Source organism: Oculina patagonica, chromosome 10 (assembly GCF_052425735.1).
Source record: "Oculina patagonica isolate OP01 chromosome 10, crgOcupat, whole genome shotgun sequence".
In the NCBI taxonomy this organism is placed as follows: Eukaryota; Metazoa; Cnidaria; class Anthozoa; order Scleractinia; family Oculinidae; genus Oculina; species Oculina patagonica.
Genome location: NC_135767.1, coordinates 11,035,683 through 11,051,341, shown reverse-complemented (window position 1 = coordinate 11,051,341; position 15,659 = coordinate 11,035,683). Strand labels below are relative to the sequence as shown.

At 39.5% G+C, this 15,659-nt stretch overlaps 2 protein-coding genes across 2 annotated transcripts in view; one reads left to right on the top strand and one right to left on the bottom strand.

Annotated features, from left to right (window-relative positions):
- Window positions 1-322: 322 nt before the first annotated feature.
- On the bottom strand, window positions 323-14,267 carry LOC144628509 (uncharacterized). Its single transcript, XM_078486621.1, has 10 exons — window positions 14,182-14,267; window positions 11,949-12,047; window positions 10,351-10,425; window positions 8,193-8,393; window positions 6,486-6,563; window positions 6,120-6,197; window positions 3,263-3,467; window positions 2,133-2,240; window positions 1,732-1,866; window positions 323-1,148 (listed from the first exon to the last, which is right to left on the bottom strand). The coding sequence occupies exons 1-10, from the start codon at window positions 14,220-14,222 to the stop codon at window positions 813-815; spliced, it is 1,356 nt and encodes a 451-aa protein (XP_078342747.1). The 5' UTR covers window positions 14,223-14,267; the 3' UTR covers window positions 323-812.
- An 870-nt stretch (window positions 14,268-15,137) lies between these two features.
- The window catches only part of LOC144628552 (heat shock 70 kDa protein 12A-like), a 6,945-nt gene continuing 6,423 nt past the window's right edge, over window positions 15,138-15,659 (top strand). The window contains exon 1 of the mRNA XM_078486668.1: window positions 15,138-15,180. The gene's annotated coding sequence lies outside the window, so the exon portion shown is untranslated. The remainder of the gene's footprint in view (window positions 15,181-15,659) is intronic.

Genomic DNA, 15,659 nt, shown 5'->3' with positions numbered 1-15,659 from the left:
TTGACCAGTCAAAAAGTCCATGTTACTGTAAAAATGGAGAGTGAAACAGATGCAGCTCCATAAACAATTGGTTAATGCTATTTCTTACAAATTAGGATTCGTTAGTACTTTCCTTCTGACGTCATCACAATTTGTAAATACAGTGATGACATATGATGTTACAAATTCTCAAAACAGATTTCCGAACCTCAAAACCCCATAACAAGATATATATTGCTTTTTGAAGTTTTAGCAGTTGCATAATTTTGGTGTTATTTATTTAACTACGACAAAATATCTCAGTAGCTACTCAAATAAACAACCATTTTTAGTGATCCAGTATCTTTAGGCAGATTGTTATGAGAAACTGTTCAGACCACATAATTTTAGCAAACGATATTTTGTGACGTCGTGACTGGATAAAGCAGCTGACGGTCCGACTCAATGGGTTTCTCAAAAGTGACAGAAATGCAAACACTCACTCACTCATCCTCTTCGTTCTCTAACTGGAGCATAAGGCTACTACTTTGTAGCCTTACAAAAATTCAAAACTGCTATGCTATTTTAAAAAATTCAGACATAATACAGAGTTACAAGTTGCCAAATGACTATGAGATAATCCAAACACGAACACGACACGCTTTCCTGGAGAATTTGTTTTAACGGGTGAAACACTGGATGTCAAATGACAAATGTGCAATTTCTAAGGGGCCTCTTAAAACGTGTTCGATAAAATTAAGGTCTTCGCGCTGGTGCAAATCTGCTTGTTTAAGTGCCAATGTGTTTGTTTAAAACAGTGTGTTTAAGAGGTTTGCCAACTGATTGTTGTGCTGTTAAAGGTACTGTTGTAGGGCAACCTCTCCAGGGCTAATACTTCTTCCTCCTCCATCCACTAAACCAGGCCACAGATAATAAACCTGTTGTCCTTGGCATCTCTCAGGGCGTACCTCGGCATGGGGCTCCACGACTGTGTGACAATCTCTGTTGTAAGCGAAGGTTTGGTATTCCAGACTCAATGGTGGAGCTTGGGTGACCATTCGCCATGTTAACTCAATAGAAGCCTTTAAATAATCATCCAGGTCGTCTAATACTTTCGGTGTTGGGATTAGCTCACACGACCGCTCTCTATCCAGCACCTGATACAATCTGAGGATCTCCTGCTTGACGTCCTAACATCAACGTCGTTAGCAGTTTAGGTAGTTATAAAAGTTTAAAAATGATACAAGCACATGTACAAGATTAGGCCTATGCAATAGTACAGTATAGATAATATTCTCATCGGTGCTCGACAATTGGAAGTGATTTCTTACATTTGTCCATATCGTTGGTTAGTTGGAGCTCTGCGTTACAAACCGACCCATACCGTGCTCATCTAGAGTGAATTGTCCAGAGAAAAACACCACAGCCGATCGCAGATACATTTTAGAGAACAGTTTTAAGGTGTTACAATAATCATCCATAACCGCAATACTTCAAATAATGATCCGCAACTAGTTGACATGCACCAAGCGTTAGCAACGTCGAGATCCACCTCAAAGTGAACAACAAAGCTTTTTTTCATTGACCCTACTCGACGAAAAACCACATTGTCATGCTCGATCGTTGTGTATTTATTTTGATTACAATAGGTGCAGACTTATTACGATGTAAGTTGTGAATAAATTGGTCACAGAAATCCATTAGAGTTATAATTATTTCTTCGGCGTTTTAAAGCACCAAGTAACATTATTCTCCATTAGAATAAATACTAACCTCCAGAAATATATCAGTGTCAATATTCGGCGCAGATTCTTTGACTGATAGTAACAACCCATCAAGGACATCTCTAGTACATTTTGATCCACTCCTGCTTAAAGGAATTGTAATCCGGACTGATCCTTCATTTTTCTGTTGGAGAAACAGCTACATTATTTAATACGATATTAGAACAGCCGTATAGTTATGAATAAACACTAAAGCTTGCATAAATACCAACTGGTCTTTCTTCTTGTCCTTTTTGCTTAAAGGCGAGTTTGAAAGTAAGCTAAAAACTATGAATCTGCTGTAAAGACTCTATAACGGGATGTACTGATGCCTGGTTTTAATATCTTAATTTTTATTTCTACTACTCGTAATATTTTTCAACATAAATAAATACGAAACTTTAGTCGTACCAGCAGTTTTTGGCCGATGTATGGACCATGGTCCACTGCAAACGTGATTATTTCTTTGAAAGCGTCAGTCATGGCTACTTTCGTGGCCAAAACATACTCATAAACTGCCTGTTAGGACGATAACATTATGTTAATTTTATCTGGGATAGCGAAGTACCATAAATGCCAGGGAGACATCAATGATCATCATGGTGGGATAGCGAAGTGCTTTGACATTGGTGATACAAGCAGATAATCAAAGTCTGACCGAAAGGAGACTCGTAGTGGAGGAAGCAGCGTGGCCAAGTGGATTAGGGCGCTGTTGCCATAATCCGGAGGTCACAGGATCAAACCCTCCACCCTGCCACTAGCTGGATTTGCTCTTCGTTTCCAAGCTCAAATCCTTGGTCACACTTTGTATATAACCAACTGGTCTGCCTCCTGCTAGCAGGGCCGTAACTGTCAAGAGGCAAGACGAGGTACTTGCCTCGTCTAGATTTTAACCCAAATATCAGTTAAAAGCAAAATATGTTTTATGAAATGAATATATGAAATTCATATATTTGTACTGCGGATATACAATTTAAGCAAATGAAAGATCATTGCATTAATGTACTCAACTCAAGCAGTTAAGAAAAGCAAGCCTGAAAAAAATTCAGGCTTGAACGGGAATCGAACCCATGACTTCTGCGATACTAGTACAGCGCTCTAACCAACTGAGCTATCAATTGAATTTTTCAGGCTTGCTTTTCTTAGCTGCTTAAGTTGAGTAGATTACTGCGATGATCTTTCATTTGCTTAAAAATATGTTTTGTGGGAAAATGATCTCAAGTTAAACAAGATTGATTTTTCTCAAAGAATACCTTATGAAAAATGTTGAGGCAAATGTTCCGGAGCTTCTAGAATTCAAAATTTTTGTGAAGGGCATGCCCCGAAACCCCATAGCAAGTTCTTGCCTCGTCTTTGGGGAAGGTCTGGTTACGGCCCTGCTGCTAGTTGGGATTTTTTTGGAGTTTATGTTCATTTGAAATGTTTGTTTCTTCTGTTTCAGTAGCACGCCTGGAAACTTGCTATCTCGAAGAGATAAGAAGCTAAATGCATGACCACTTTAAACAACATTTACATTTACATTTACTGGTAGCAGCACCAACCTCAAAGATCATACAGGTTAATCTCTTGGCATTGATATCCGTTTTTTGCTTGTATCCCTTCTGGACCATCATATAGGCATCAATACGTTCTTCACTGATAAAGGTCTTGAAATCCTGTTCTACTCTGGACTGTCTGTTCAAGCTAAGTGTGTCTTCGACGTCGCGTTGGTCCCGCCTGGCTCGCATGTCACTATAATGTGCCAATCTTTAAGAGAACATAGCATCAGTGCACTCATAAAGACACTTACAAGAGGGAAACTGGAGGAGGAATCAGTACAATGATCACCGCGATAAGACGTCTACGCATGCGCTGAGCTGAGCACTTCCGTTCGACCTCCCGGTCACCTTTCTAGTCACTCAACAGGCATCACTCGTCACGCATTCCGTTTAACTGCTCCGTGAATTGCAGTGTTTAAATCCGCTTTCGTTGATTACAAGCTACATATGACCGACACAATTGACAATAGATTTAGAAAAGTATGTTGTGGACTTTCTGAATTTAAACATTAGATAAGCTTTAAAAATTTTATTGATGTTTCTTTCATGTTCACAAATTGCCTACAAGGCGGAGTTTTGAATAAATTCATACTATCCTCAGGGTCTGGAAGGGTATTTTCGGCATCCGGGATTTGACCAAAATACAGTGCGGGATTCGGGAAAACGCAATAAATCTTGACGGGATTCGGAATTTGACTATTCTCCGTGAATCGGGATGCGCCAAAATTTAGGCACGAAATGCGTTTTTTTGCCTGTCTGTCGGGAATTTGGGAAATCGCCCGACCTGAAAAAACGTTCTAGCATAAAAAGCGAGCCAAATCACAGGCTTCCCAAGTTCACTCACTCACTCATCCACTTCGCTCCTCTAACTGGAGCATAAGGCCACTCAGAAACGTCCTCCATCCTTCACTGTCTTTTGCTCGCTGTTCCACCTCATTCCAGCTAGTCCAGCCCAGGTCTTTACGCTCACCTTCTACAGTTCTTCTCCACGAAATATTGGGTCTTCCTCGCTTTCTCTTACCTTCAGGGGTCCAGGGGAGAGCAACTCGGCAATTGTTGTCTTTTTCCCTCCTCAAGATATGACCTATCCATCTCCATCGCCTGACCTTCACGGTTTCTGAGATGGGTCTCTGCTTAGTTCTTTCATAGAGATCCCAGTAAGAGATGGTGTGTGGCCAGAATATTCCGAGGATTCTTCTTAGACATTTTCGGTGGAAAATGTCTAGCTGCTCGATATCTGTTGATGTAATCCTCCACATCTCAGCGCCGTACAGGAGAACAGAGGGCACACAGCTATTGAGGATTTTCAGCTTGGTGTGCTTGCTGTACATCTTTGATCTCCAGACAGGATTGACGGTGGCATACGCCCTTCTTGCAATTGACAGCCTTCGTTTGATGTCTTCATGTGATCCACCTTCCCCTTGGATTGTGGCTCCTAGGTAGATAAAGGAGCTGACTTCTTCAACGTCTAGTCCATTGATGGTAATTGGGTTGGCAACCTTTGTGTTTGTTCGTAGCACCTTTGTCTTGGTGGTGTTGATGCAAAGACCGGTATACCTCGAGACCTGATGGAGGCGGTTGCACTTGTCTTGGAGATCTTTGTGCCGGCTTGAGAGAAGAGCTATGTCGTCAGCATAGTCAAGATCCTCAAGGACTGTTGTAAACTTCCATCTCAAACCCCTTCTTGCATTGTTGGTGTTTTGCATTTTCCAGTCTATGATGATGTTGAAAAGAAAACCAGACATTACACAGCCCTGCTTGACACCTGACTCTACAGGAAACCAGTCTGATGTCTGCCCACGTTCAACAACACAACAGGTGCTTCCATCATAAAGCTCTCGTATGATGTTCACGAAGTTTTCAGGAATACCATAATGCTTAAGGATGTTCCAAAGCCTGTCACGTCTTACACTATCGAAGGCCTTCTTGAAGTCGATGAAACCAATGTACAAGGATGCTGGCGACTCAGCGCTCTGTTCTAAGATGTTTCTAAGGATGAAGATCTCTTCAGTTGTTCCTTCACCTCTCCGGTAGGCAGCCTGTTCCTGTCGCAATCTCTTCTCCACTCCTCCCTGCATCCTAGACAGCAGCAGTCGGCAGAAGACCTTGTAAGGTACTGATTGTAAGGATATCCCACGGTAATTATCGCAGATAGATGGATCACCTTTCTTGGGCACTTTGGCCAGGAGAGATTTTTTCCAGTCAGATGGAGCTTTACACTGGTCAAGAGTCTGGTTGCAGATGTTCAGAAGCTGGTACAAGGCAATTGCGGGGCTGGCTTTCAGCATTTCTGCACTGATGTTGTCCACACCGGGAGCTTTACCATTCTTCAGTCGAGATATGACTCGTCTCACTTCTTCGATTGTGAAGGGGCTCGTATCCATCTCTATGGGTTCTTCGCAGATGTCGAGCTCAAAAGTCGTCTTTTTTATGAGTTTTTGAGAGCCCTTCGGGGGGCCGACTCTACATACGTGGTGTATGCGACAGCTTGTGTATATAGAGAAATGGAAATATGGGAAATATGGGAAATATGGGAAAATCACGGGTTCTCTAAAATCGGGTAAACATTTATCTATTTTGAAATAAAGTTTACCTACCTCAAATGTGTCGCTTACTTGTGCCTCATGTGCCGAATTCGAAGCGATTCCGACGCCATTTAGCGAATTGCAATAAACCCAAAGTTCCATAAAGCCCAATAAATTTTACTCCATATGCGTGTGCTTCGGCTGTCGAAGCGAAGAATGAAAAGTTTGACTTAAAGTTCGCTTCCTCGGCTTTCCTGATATGCTTGTGGTTGCTTTGAAGGCTCGAAGGCATAAAAATTTATTTTATTTTTTGGTGTGTTATATGTAAAGCTTACCTTCTCACCAGTAATTCGATATCCATTTCTTTTGCTTCAAGATTTCTTTTACACTCACTCAGTTCTTCCTCGAAATCTCTGTGTAATAAATCAGATGGTAAATAGGCGGCAAAGACTGAGATCCGTTCAAAGGCATATTTTCTTGTTAATAACATGTATTATCTATTTGCATGACTTCTGGAGCATCATCTAGAGTTAATACCTCAAGCAGCTACTCTTGAAGCAGAAGCTGGTCTAGGTAATTTTCGTAAATTATTTTTAGCTGTAAGAAATTTTATTTATCGCAAGCCCGTTGCAAGACTAAGTCTTTCACTATAGTTTTATTGCTTTCAATGCTCGAAGGCATGTTACGTGTAGAGCTTATACCTTCTCCTTAGTGATTCCATTTCTCTTTCTTTTGCTTCAAGATCTCCTTTGCATTTACTCAGTTCTTCTTCTAAAACTCTGTGAAATAAATTCGATGTTGATGGTAAATAGGCGGCAAAGACTGGAACTGTTAATAACATGTTTTATCTTTATTTCTCAAACTCATTAATAATTAATGATGTACAAGCCAATCAGGATACACAAATTTGGTCAGGTGCGTGTGGTTTGAAGCACTAGACAGAGACTTTTTCACGATAATTTGATGAAATATCAAACTCTCGAGTTTGATAAAAAACGTCAAACCCTTGTGATGCGGGGTTATCCTAATTTAAATATTAATGACATAAACACCGACTTAATAGACAAGCTTCTGTTTCATGGGTTAAGTAGAATCGCTCCTAAATTTACATTTATAGTGCAAGTGCAATTCAGAAACATTCCTGAACATCTCGTAGCGATCGACGACGACCGTTCTTATTCCCAACCGAGTTTTTGGCGAACAAATTTGGTGAGCCAATATTTTAAAGACAGACTATCCAGGTCCTCCAACTTCTCTCCAAGACTTTGACGCGGTGAACATCATAATCCTTGAGCACACTTCCCGGGTCAAGTAAAGAAGCTTAAAGGGATTTTTGCTCGCGCGCTGTTTGGCAAGTTCGATTCTCAAAACCTCGACGGCTCACTTGTCCACTATGCTTTGACTGTGCAAGCAAGGAATTTTCTTGCACATTTTTGGGCGGCCAAAACCGGCGATATTCATCATCAGCTAACCCGTCCACGTTTCAAAACTAGCAGGACGCCACTGCATGCAAATTGTGGCGGCTTGAAGTAAACAAGCTTAGTTGTGAAAAACACGGATCGTAAATAACCATCACAAACTATGCGCTAATTAAACAAAAGATAGCAACAATTCAATGTTTTCGTGAATAATATCCTCTGTTTGCAATAAGGCCCCGATTGTAAAATGTACGCTAATTAAACAAAAGAAATAAAAAATTAAGTTTTGAATTCGTGAATAATATAATTTGTTTGCAATTAGTCGCCGATTGAGAAGCTATTTCAAAAACTCGTGTTTCGTGGGTCGGGGTTTCCAAACACTCGAAAACAATAACAACACTCGGCCTACGGCCTCGTGCTTTCATCAGTCTTCTCGTGTTTGGAAACCCCGGTGAAACACTCGCACTCGTTTTTGAAATATTACGTATACCTTCCCTTTAAAGTGGAGTATTATACAAAGTTACACATTGCAAACAGACAAGTGGTCTCTTCATGTACTCTACCTTTCCCACCTTAAAAGATGGTGTCTAGCTTGTTTGTACAGCCCCCACTCTATCAGGAATAGAAACTAAGAATAAGATTTAAACCTCCTTGTGCCATTTCTCCAGCAATACAAGCTTCATGCACACCAAATATGAAAGTCTCAACTTGAATTTTAAGGCCAATAAATTTTGTCCATTTGGCTAATCAGACAAGTGGCATCCTGCATAGCACCCCTACCCCTACACAAGGTGGGTCCTCGTCAAGTACACTTGTTATGACCACTTCCCTTAATTTCTCTTATTCGCCACTGTCCAACCTCATTCCCAGGCCTGGCCTGGCAATGAAGAAAAATACATCAAACAGCGAAAATTTAACTGATGTGTAGAAATATCAAGACAATGCTGTAAAGAAGAGGATGAGCTGCAAATCCATTTTTTTCACGATTACCTTGCATGGCTTAAATCAGCTGGTTCGACTTTCTCCTCAAAATTTTTTCTGACATCAGCATTGAGCTCCTCTAAAGCAAATTCACTTCCTTCAGCGTCTTCAACTATGGACCCGCCACTTCTGCCACTGCGATTGTCCACTGAGCGAGAAACACAAACTTGCGCTTTAACAGTGGGCCAGCAACTACATGTGTTGGTTTCACTTGAAAGCCAAAGAGAAAAAGATGTTGGTTCTAATGTGACAATCAAGGCGTTGAGGTTAGTGCACGCTTTAAGGTTTAGGGATTAGCGCTAGGATTATGGTTGAAAATGATCCGAAACAATCAGAAGTAATAAATAATCCACCCATCATTTTCTAAGTCTTTCTTATTCCACTGCTACTCTTTGTTTATCTTCGGTTTGCTTGTCTGGAACATATCTTTTGAAACATCTTTGGAACACTTAGATAAATGAAGATTGTGGACAACGTCCAAACAAGGGATCGGATACCTTGAGAAACATGCGATGAACAGATCTACTTATTGCCATTCGCTTCAATTGTGGAATATACATGCATCGGCCCATCGTAATCTATTCCAGTATAACTTAAACGAATACTGTCACTGCTCTAAAGTAAAAGTACTCAAATTGGCAACGTACTCTTGCTCGTAAACGAAATGTGCCTAGAACATCAAGATGATGATGTAAAGTAGATTTTTTGAAGGAAGAGGGAAGCCGTTGTAAGTTTTTAGCTTTTTTGCCACAAGGGCAGAACTTGAAAATCAGGCTGACTTTTTCCAGTTGAGATCTCAAGTTCCTGATAGAATCACAATAATGCATGTTATTTGTTTATAGCTTCAGTACACTGGCATAGGCATTTTTTTAATTAAATTGCGTTCAGTTTAGTAACCGTAGGGCCCCTTCTTAAAACAAAGGAGCAAAACTATTCTTCAAACCAGTCCATATTCAAGCCGAGGATTCTAGAAATCAAATGAATCGACTTCCCTGAGATTTACTAACAAGGTATAACTAAATGGTATAAGATTAATTTAAGGCCAATATGTTGATTTGATCAGGCCTTGTGGTCGACACCTATCAATAACAGCAAGTAAAGTTTTTCGCACGAAATTTTCTCAAAAAACGCTTTCCAATAAATTTCTAAAATTTTGCAGACCTCAAGAGAAATATTTCAAATCTAAGATCCAGATATCTTTATTCCCAAAGTTATTCCTAAATGATAAGAAATTCAGTGCTATGTTAAATGGGTTTCGACGTCATTTAGTTGCTATTGTTATTCTGATTTCGATAAAACTTCATCTGAAACTTTGAGTTCTGCAATGCAGTTTTATTTTCAATTGAATTGTTTATGGTGACACACCTGTTGCTCAAAGTTTAAAAGTATTTTCTGGTACTTGATAGAAAGAAGAGTATAGTGATGTGGGACAGCTTCCTTTAGCCTGGGTTTTCATAAGATTAGGCTTATTTGTTTGCATTCCCTTTTATACGTATCCAGAATTGAAAGGCACACCTTTTGATTGATAAGACTCGGTTATATGAAGTCAGGTTCAATGCAAATAAACGTCGGATCGATAAAGATGGTCTGGATGAGGTTTAACTGATAGTAAAGAATTGGTCAAAATTTAATTGTGAGTGGAGCATTGATGTGTATTTTAATTGATAGCTGAGATCTGAGGCCTTCAAAATCTAATAACAATTGAGAAATGAGCAGGCGTTTTAACTGTTAGCAGAGAATTTGCAGAGAATTAAACTGATAACTGAATTTCCAAAACCCTTATACGGTATCTGACTGGTACGTGGAATAAACGTCGGTAGTGCACGACCTTAATAAACAAACTTTAAATGCAGGGCTGATCAAACAGCTAGGGACTGATGTTATAAATTTATTTTGGCCCAATATTTCGGTTGAACAAAACCAACCTTCATCAGTGGCATACAATGCTAAGTGAATATGGAAACAAACGGTAACAAAATTTAAATAAACTAAGATGAAAAACCGGATCGTGATAGGCTGATAATAAGAAAACAAAACAAATAACGGTAGAAGATAGAAATAGCATACAACTGACAAACAAAATATATCAAGTTTCATCCCGTTCGTTCATGCACGACCTTGTTGCTCCAGCACCTATTCAGCACTGAAAAAAGGTGAATACACTTACCCTTCATCCGTGTCTTCCATAGGCTCGAAGTGTCCGTGGTCATCTGCAACGAACTGCTGCTCTTCTTTCTCTTGTCTAAAAGTAATGAATAAATGTGCGCGTTTCACCGCATGCATTAAGCAAAGATCAGATCTCCTACAAAAGTAGATAGTCTAAAATATCACCGTCTTCGTCTCTAGCTAGTCGATAAATGAAGGTTGAAATAAGTCGCGGAAGATTTGTAGTAAATGAAGTGTGTAACTACTACAGCTTGTCAGCTTTTCTTTATCGCATGCACCCTAACTTATGAATAATTAATAAGCACACCACTTAAACGACAAGAATCAGTTAAATGAGGTCAGGTTTAATTAAACGTCGAACCAATAATCGCTGGGGGTGCTAATTTTAAACTAGACCTTGTCAAATCGTGTTCAATTCACAATGTATTTGACATATTCTTACGTATCAATACCGCGAGAAATTACACGCTTTTAGGGGCGGATCCAGAAATTTCTGAAAGGGGGGGTTGTACAACTTAATAACTATCGACGCTATCGGTGTGGATGGCGAGCGCCGCTGGCGCGAGCGTCTAGGCTAGGGGGTCTGGGGGTCCCCGGGAAATTTTTCCCATTTTACTTTCTAAAACGCCATTTCCAGCATTCCTGAGACTCTGAAAGCAATTGTTGGAGGCATAATATTATATATATAAAATTTAGAGGTCACCTTATTTCTCAAGCAGAAATTCAAAAATAATAATGCATGATTAAACCTGGGAACGAGGTTGCGTAAGTCGAACAACGTAGCCTGAAAGAGTCTTCTTGGATGAGCTGTTACAAAGCCCTCGCATATCCCGTGTACCTCGAATCTCCCAGAGTAATGCATAGCAATAACAGCGAGATCTGAGAAACGCTCTCTAAAGAGATCCATGGGCAAAAAGGACCACATAGCTCCCGCACTACTGATCGGTAGGATGCGCGCATGCGATGAGGAGAAGGCGATGGATGTTTGGAAAAGCATCCTCGTCACAGGCACCAAGTGCTATAGGAAGAGCTTGGAAGTTCTTTCTCTGCTAACTGCCACATAGTTTGCCATCTTCACAAACTAAAGAAACGATTTACCCAGCACTCAGTTTTCAAGATGATGCCGCGATGTACACACTTTGTTAACGAATGCTAGGGAATTGATACTAGTTACTGCTCTTACTTAACAGTCGCGAAATGTACATTATCTTTTCTTAACTTGACAAACAATCAATTGGTGGAAGTGAAACAACTACGTATAAGACAATTTTATTTAATTATTATTTATGAGTAGCCCAACAAATAAATGAAAAAATGCTGCTCAAAGGAGGAGGGAGGGTTGCAACCCCCTCGAGCCCTCCACTGGATCCGCCTCTGGCTTTCTTTCGAACGACTCGCTACAGACTACAAAACACATCTTCGAGAAGAAAGTACATGCTTCAGATTGAACAAACACATCCCATGATATATAGTAAAATATATATAGTAACGCAACAAGGTCCGTGGAGGTGTGGTTAAGTAAAATGTCCAGTCTCTTAGGGGCTAATACCGCCCTTCCACGGCATGAATTCGGCACCAGAAATACGTAAATATACTTACACGCTGGTCGTAGATTGTTTATTGTCTTCATCCTTATCTTCCATGGGTTCCAAGCGTCGCCTGCAATCTGTAGGCAATTGCTGCTCTTCATTCGTTTGTCTAAGATAATCAAACGAAATAGAAAAATTAAGTGTGCATTTTATATTCTTGACCCAAAAACGAAGCCTTTATCAGTCTGCAAAAGTTAAGTCGACTTCAATCCCTCCATTTCTTGTACTTGGTCTCGCCACTATTTTCGTACAAATGTCAAATTTATCTATTGGTAATTTGCTTGTAGCATTCACTATTTTATTATCAGTTCGGACTGCATAAATGTAGCTGCTTGTAAAATATAGATTCAGGCGAGTCTAAAAGGGAAACGTTCCAGTTATTTAGCAACTATTGCATGGGGATGGGTATGATATGAAAAATCATGCAGATCGAAGAGGGTGTTCGGCCCAGGCGGATAACACCTTCCGAGACCTGCACAATTCTTCATATCATACGACAGACGAATTCAATAATTGTTTCATTATTTTTAAAAATATTTTCAGGTCTCTAAAAACAAAAAAGGCAATTTCGTCCCCAGAGGCCGCGATCCTTCTAGTCTGCGACAGGGATTGGGCTTATCTGAAAGCCCGCCACCTCAAAGGCGACCGAATATGATTCGCTGTTGAAAATTTGTTCGTTTCACCACAATCTCTGGCGCACGCGCACAATCAAACTGGAACCAGCAACAATAGTAAAATTAAATCATCAAAGGTGGCTAAAGAAAATTAACTGATGGTAAAAAAAAAAAAAATCAACTCACGGTAAATGAAATCAACTCACAACTTAAAACTGGTTGTTAATTGAAAAGCCCGTACATGTACATGTACAGAAAAGCGGTTGAATGTAGGCGATAACCAGAAGAGAGTTCACGGAAAGATCCAAAAAGTTGCCGATATAAAAATTCGTTTAGCTCAGGTCACTGAACAAGTACAAAGCAACAGATTTTGTCAACTTCTCTATTTTTTCTGACCGGGTTTGTCTTTATTAGGGGGTTGGAACAGACTTCATTTGAGAGTTTGAACGTTCGCAGGATTTTAGTCATATCCTACACGTAATATTCTGTAGGTGTTTTTGCTGTTCACACCTTAGTTGGAACGTGATTTGTACTCTATAGTATAGGTATAAAATAAGTTCCTTTAAAGCACCTTTTTCAAACTCCCTGATTTAGTATGTGTAATCAGACAAAACTTGTCGGAGAAAGTAAACACGTTGATAAGATCTGTTGCAATGTGCTGCTTACTAGTACTTAAGAAAACTGTTAACTTTACATTTGGGTTTTGCCCCTTACTTCGGCGACTTTGACCCATTCTGACCTTAGGTTCATTTCGACACAATTATTTTGTAGTCTTCATAATGGCTACCGCGGAGCCGTAAATAAGTATAACTAATGGTAAACTGCTTCAGTTGACTTGCACAAGGAATATATCTTTTACCAACGCAATTATTTTGGATGTCCCTGTAAACCTTTTTCATTTCTCACAATTTCACGGAATATACACGACTTTATATTTTATCTCGATCACTTTCCTCGCGTGAACATAGCGCAACAAATTTTAACGTTTACAATTCAAGAAAATTTAACAAGAAGATTGGTCTCCAAAATCTTAGCAAATGAGACCGGTCGGTACATTTAAAATGTGACCGTTCAGTTATCGATAAAAAGCTTACTTGGACTCGTTAGGAAAGTAGGGACATTTTTGCGTAAACAAAATAAAATTCGTGTGTGAAACCAAATTGTTTTCTCGTATGAGGTTTTGTTATAATTCTGACTAAAACAATGCAAATAAAATAAAGCATTAGCATTGCTGATTATTCTTTCTTCTTGTCTGCATTTTGACTTGCCCTGTGAGCTTTATTTGCAGTTTCTTATTTACGAAGCGTTCCTTGCAATGACGGTGCAATCTTGTTTTTGATACGTGTGGCTGAATATTTCAATATATTTAGGTCGAACTATTGTGCATAGAATACCTTCGTAGTTAATGTTTTACCGTTGTTCGGTACTTTGTTGCTCAGTAATACTTTTCCTTAGGATGATAATTGACAGAAAGGCCTTCTTGTTATGCCTAGGATACCTGATCAGGAGATAGACTGTTCGTAGTTATACAATGTACACATGGATACAATGTACCTTAAATCCCACACGTTCACGAAGACAAAAAGCTAAGCTTGATCAAGGGAAGAATTAGGACGCCCTTGTACAAACCTTTCTTGCCAATGTATGTTATGGACCGTATCCTCGGCCATCTTGATAAAGTTTTATAGTTTTGTTTGCAATCTATCTAATTTGGCACCCCTTTCTACAAGTTGAGATATTTTAGTAAGGAAACGAAGAAACTCCTGACGAAATCCATCGATCGGTGCCCCATTACTGGTTTTATTTTGAGCTTACACAGATAAGAATAGCCGATATGCCACAGTTTCGGTCTGTTCGCGAAAGATGCATAATTTATCTTTTCCGGGAAAACTGAACGACGAACAATACTTTGTTGTAAAAACAAAACCTTGCCGCGTTCTTAGAAAAGCAAGATTATGCTTTTGTCATATGAGGCGCTTGCTATATTGGCCTTACATTCAATTCAATGTTGCTTAGTATCTCACAGTTTTATTCACATCGACAATTCTATTCGACTAAACAAATTTATCGCGAAGTAGTTTTGCAGAACTGTACGTTAAAGTACACTCTTGCTTCTAATACAGGCTTGTATTAAACTGAATGTTAACAATTTTGGTTTTAAAAAAGATCTGGTTCATAGTTTCAATCAAGACGGGCTGTTCTAGATTCGAGACGTTTGATTTCTTAGCCAATCGTCTTTCAGTTAAACAGAATCGTTGTTCTACATGTTTTTTGGTCTTATTTATTATTAACATCACTGGACTAGTACTGACTCGCTCGTTTCCAAGAAAATAATTGTCTATGTTATCTATCAACTTTGATTTAATGTCAGCCAAGTGTGTTTAGGATATCACCGCAGGTGCAGTGTTTGCTAATTCCAAGAAAGACAGGTGTTTCTCTGATCCAATGCGCTTGATTCGCCCATCTTGATCGCCTTCAAGAAATTACTGTTATTTACCAAATAAGGTATTGATGCAAACCTTGTTTTCATCAATAATGCACCGATCTTGGTTCTCGACACCCTGACAAGACTAGTCAGTCCGTGCGATAGAAGAACTGTATTGACCACTGTCAAGCCCAATTGCTGAAGTAAGCTAAGTTCATGCAAAGTTATAAGATAAGTGAAACCGATTATTTACATTCCATTCAATAATGCTGTGATAACTTAGTTGCTCCTTGGTCGGGTTTCCTTGTTAGGAAATAATGTGGCTTGCTTATACTTTATGTAACAGCTCCTAAAACTGAAAACTATAACTTTGGTCGTAGATAGTATTTATATTGTTGCAGCCAGAGGTCTATTTATGTAAAAACTCTACCCGAGGTCTTGAGTACAGCCTGAGGCAGCAGGCCAAGATTCATACTAATATTATATGCTGATGTCCGGTCTCATCCCATAGATTCGAATTGTGAAGCGCATTGACCACGAGCTTTTTAAATGCGCTATATAAGCACCCATATCATCGTATCATCATCATACTCAAGGTCCCACTTTTTGACGTCATTCTTTTTCGCTATACGAACCAAACTTTGCCGCAAAATAGAATTTTTATTTTGTTAAATTGTTACTT